Below are 4,856 nucleotides of genomic sequence, written 5' to 3'. Positions count from 1 at the left end.
TCCTCACTCTTCTCTACGCGTCTTTGCCGGCGCGTGTCTTCCACACCCTACCACTCCTACTGTTCTTGTGTCCCCCACCCCCATTTCTTTTTTACTTTTTTAAAAATAATAATATTTCTTTCCTGCAGTTTTGGGATTATTGTTTTTCGAGATACATGTGTAACCAAATCAAAATATTATTAATACTCTCTCTCTCACAAAGATAAGATTGAAGTTTAGGATTTTACACACATATTAAGACAGAGAGAATATATGATTTATTTTTCTAATACTTTTTCACTTTCCCACTTTCCCATTTTTACACTCCATACACTCTACAGCATCAGTAATCATTAAAACAAAAATTTATTAAAAATATTCAAAACATCAATTTTGTTGGGACAAAGAAAATTCTCTAAAACTTCAATTATAATTCCTTCTTCTTTTAAAAAAAATAATAATAAGGGGTTTCATTTTCATGATTTTGATTTCTTAGCTTCAATAAAAATAATAACAACTAATATATCCTTACAATTTGTTTTTCAAAATAGAAAAAATGAAATAAAACTAATTTCCATTTAACAAAAAAAAAAGAAGGGGGGTCAGGTCAAGAAGATGACATGTTAACATGAACGCTAGCGTTTTTAGGAGATGTACAGATGGGACACGTGTGGACACTGGACCCGCATACTCCACACAAGCACAAGTGTCTGCACGGTAACAGCAACACACACGATTCCTCCTCCCCACAGTTCCTACACAACAACTTCCTCCTCCCCTCTTCCTCCGTCTTCGCCGCCTTAGTAGTGCTCCCGCAGCACGACTCCGCATCGTCCTCTTCGTTATTATTATTATTATTATCAGCATCCGATCCTCCTGCGCAGCGTAGGTCATTAACCTGCGCGAGAACCTGGTCGAGGTTGGTACGGAGGTGGTTTGCGGTGGCTTCGTTGGTCTGAGCAAGGTCTCTCCAGATTTGGTTCTCGATGGAAAGTGACTTCACGCGCTCCTCAAGAGCGTGGTTAACCTTGACGATCCTCTCTCTTTCTTCTTCTTTGACTCGAAGCCTTTTGGCGAGTCCTTGCTCTATTGCCTCCATGATCATCCTCGCCTGTCTCTTCCTCTTCTCTTCTATCTCATACTTCACTCTCTCCATCTGATCACATTTTCAAACAAAAAGAATTCAAAACCTAATGATCGATTGCACACATTGCAGCAGCAGCAAAGACTCCATTGAATCTTTGGAAGAAACTTACATGAAGGGAGACGAATCTATCGATCTCGTGTTGTTGCTGATTCATGTGAGAAGATATATCAATGTCTTGGCCAAGAAACGAAAACGGAGTTGTACTGGTTGCAGTGTTAACGCATGATGATGTTGATGATCTCTGGTTCTGAAGAAGAAGAAGATGATGATGATGATGATAATAATTCGATCTGGTAGAAGAAGTATCTCTGGAGCGTTTTCTCGACGGTAGAGGGAAGAAATCACAGTCGAGATTAGTAGTAGAAGTAGTAGTACCATCGACGGCGTAGTAATCTGCGGTGGTCGGAATAGTAGTATCAGCGCCGCCGCCGCAGCCGTACATATGAAGATGAGGAGGCGTTGTTGTATCGTCGGTAACGGGGAAAGGTGAAACGACGCCGTAAATGGTTTGATTATTATTGCAGAAACCGCCACTGGTTGGTTCCATAGTGGTGTTATTGTTCATCATGAACTCTCTGCAAAATACAAAATAAAACAAGATTCAGTTGAGAAACTCCAAAGAAAAGAAAAAACATGAGAGCGTTAGATTACAAACAGACCTGTTGGAGAAGAGTTGAGGAGGAGAGAGGAAGAGATTGTGAGCATCAACGGCCATTGAAGAATGGAGAGATGTTTAGAGATGATGATGATGGAGAGGAGAAGAGGAAGTTAAAGAGGAAGATGGAAAATTAGAAATGCATGCGTTTCGGTTTTTTGTTTTTTTTTGGTGGCTTTTTTGATGTGCGTGAACAAGAGAGAGAGAGAGAGCTTTGCTTTTTTTTTCTTTTTTGTTTTTTAATTTGGTGAGAGGAAAGAAGACCAAATCGAAACGAACCTCAACCAAATGGTTGTTTCCTATTTATACACATCGATGCGACGAACGTGAAGAGAGAGATTTATGGCAGAGAGAGGTTAAAAGAAATATATCTCTTTCCACCCCAAAATTAAAATAAAAAAGGACCATGATTTTGGGGAAAAAACAAGCATTCAATTTCTAAATATTTTGTTTTGTTCAAAGGTAAATCTAAATATTACATACTGGGATTTATATAGTTAAACTTACCATTTTTCTTAGGGTGTGTTGATATATGTTGACTTTTGCTATGTTTATCCTTTTTGGTTTAAAAATCTTCTCATTTTTGCTTAACACGCTTTCTGTAACTGGATTTTTCTTATTATTAGTTACCTAATGCTTTGAATATTAGGTGATTGAATTCAAATCTTGTTTAATTTGTGTATCGGTTATTGTGGAAATTTTTGAAACAACACATCTTCTTATTATATACTTTTTTCAGTTATCATAATCTTGATGAAGTGGTAACTTGTATATCGAAATTGGCGGAAAAGTTATTGAATTGTTTCTTTAAGTATTTTTTTTGTTTTGGTCATACTAGTATTATTATTAGGAGTAACGCTCGGATTCGGTTTTTTTTCTCCTTCTTTTTTTTTTTTAATATAACTTCATCACCGTACCAATTAAATAGAAGTTAGATCGGTTTGGACCGTGAATTTAGGGCCATTATAGGGGTATTTTAGGACATTTACTACCGTTAATAGATGGGAGTTAATTTTGTTTCGAAGAGACACGCAATCAAAATACGACACGTGTAAGAAGTCATGCGTATTGCCATGTCATCATCATTCCAGCGTGGCGAACATTTTTTGTAACTTTGGGACCCACAATATATTGTCTTTTGTACGGTCCGTTAAAAATGGGTAAAAAAAGAAATCTTTACTTTTTTTCCATTTTTTTCTGTTGTAATATTTTTTTTATTTCGTACGAGTTTGGCGCCATGTGATGCCACGTGGTGTAACATCCTGGCTATTTCTGTTTGACCCTTTCTTTGACCCTTTTTTTTTCTTCTTCTTTTAAATGTATCATCAAATTAAAAAAAAAAAATCTAATAGAAACCACTTATTTTCAGTAAATAATTAATTAATACTGATAGTTTGTCATTTAATGATAAGTTTATTGAATATTTAATGTATTTAAGTTGTTTAAAAAATGTGATTTATTTGAAAGTTAATAATAATCTGATACAGTATTGTAGTATTAAATTTCAATACAATAACAAATAACAGTAGTGTAATTAAAAAAAAAAGATAAAGTTTGTTAAAATTCAATCAATTGGATTAGTTCAATTATCCTCCAATTGAAGTTTTTTAAAAAAAGAAAGATAAAGTTTGTCAAAATTGAATCAATTGGATTTGGTTCAATTATCCTCCAATTGAAGTTTAAAAAAAAATCTGAAGTAACCATAAAATAAAGAGAACCTAGAGGTGAAGAAAGAGAGATGGAGACAGGTTCTTGTGAAGATGATATCAGATAGAAAAGTAACACACAAGAATTAATTCCTACTTTAATTTATGTCCCTTTTACTCTATTTTTTCTTCTTCTTCTTTACATATTTTCGCTGCTTTGTTATATTTTTCTTTGAATCTTTCCTACACAAAAAAAAAAGTGAAACATAAATATGCCTTTGTCTTTTTAAAGCTTTCAAGTTTCCACCATCTTAATTTGTGTTATAAAGGCCAATTATATATATAAAAAGTATATTTTGTAAAGTAAAAGAGTTGCCATGGTGCACACAACTTAGATACGTGTTTGCTTCATTCTTCAATATTAATTGTACTCCTAGCTCATTCAAATCTGTTATACATTATATAACGACGACCAACATTGCCGATATATTAACTTATATGGCCTATGGCTGTCTGGTGCAATTGATCAAATGTACTAATTTAAAATATGAAGTCTTTATCTTGACAAGAAAATAATGAAATCTTAAATTGTAGTTTCCTCTTTGATTGAAGAGCAAGTGACATTGCACCTTGACTTTGGTGTATGGTATCCTTTTCTTTTCTCTTTTAATTATAACTTTGATTCTCACTTTCCTTTCTTTTCTTTTCTTCTTATTTGATTCAACTTAAAGTTGGTGTTGGTGTTATTCTTGTGATATCATCAACATTTCAAAAGAAATAACCATAACCATTGCAAGAATCTTAAAGGGTGCCTTACCTAGAACCTTCATCTTTCCTTAAAGGAACCACTATAACTTAATTTTGTTGTAAAGAAAGAATTCATGCTTTTTGAAATATATACTCTCATATATCTTTCGGTTCGTATACATGATTGTTCGTGTATCAAAGTTTTGATAATTGTGACTTTAATTATGCTTTTGTTCCAACATCATCTCACACACCTAGATCTTACAANCTGTTATACATTATATAACGACGACCAACATTGCCGATATATTAACTTATATGGCCTATGGCTGTCTGGTGCAATTGATCAAATGTACTAATTTAAAATATGAAGTCTTTATCTTGACAAGAAAATAATGAAATCTTAAATTGTAGTTTCCTCTTTGATTGAAGAGCAAGTGACATTGCACCTTGACTTTGGTGTATGGTATCCTTTTCTTTTCTCTTTTAATTATAACTTTGATTCTCACTTTCCTTTCTTTTCTTTTCTTCTTATTTGATTCAACTTAAAGTTGGTGTTGGTGTTATTCTTGTGATATCATCAACATTTCAAAAGAAATAACCATAACCATTGCAAGAATCTTAAAGGGTGCCTTACCTAGAACCTTCATCTTTCCTTAAAGGAACCACTATAACTTAATTT

General features: G+C 33.7%; 1 protein-coding gene across 1 annotated transcript; it reads right to left on the bottom strand.

Moving 5' to 3' along the window:
* Positions 503 to 2,104, bottom strand: LOC104714196 (probable BOI-related E3 ubiquitin-protein ligase 2). The gene is made up of 3 exons (XM_010431480.2): positions 1,786 to 2,104; positions 1,236 to 1,701; positions 503 to 1,135 (listed from the first exon to the last, which is right to left on the bottom strand). The coding sequence occupies exons 1-3, from the start codon at positions 1,839 to 1,841 to the stop codon at positions 587 to 589; spliced, it is 1,071 nt and encodes a 356-aa protein (XP_010429782.1). The 5' UTR covers positions 1,842 to 2,104; the 3' UTR covers positions 503 to 586.

Source organism: Camelina sativa, chromosome 9 (assembly GCF_000633955.1).
Source record: "Camelina sativa cultivar DH55 chromosome 9, Cs, whole genome shotgun sequence".
Lineage (NCBI taxonomy): Eukaryota > Viridiplantae > Streptophyta > Magnoliopsida > Brassicales > Brassicaceae > Camelina > Camelina sativa.
This window is presented reverse-complemented; position numbering and strand designations above follow the sequence as displayed.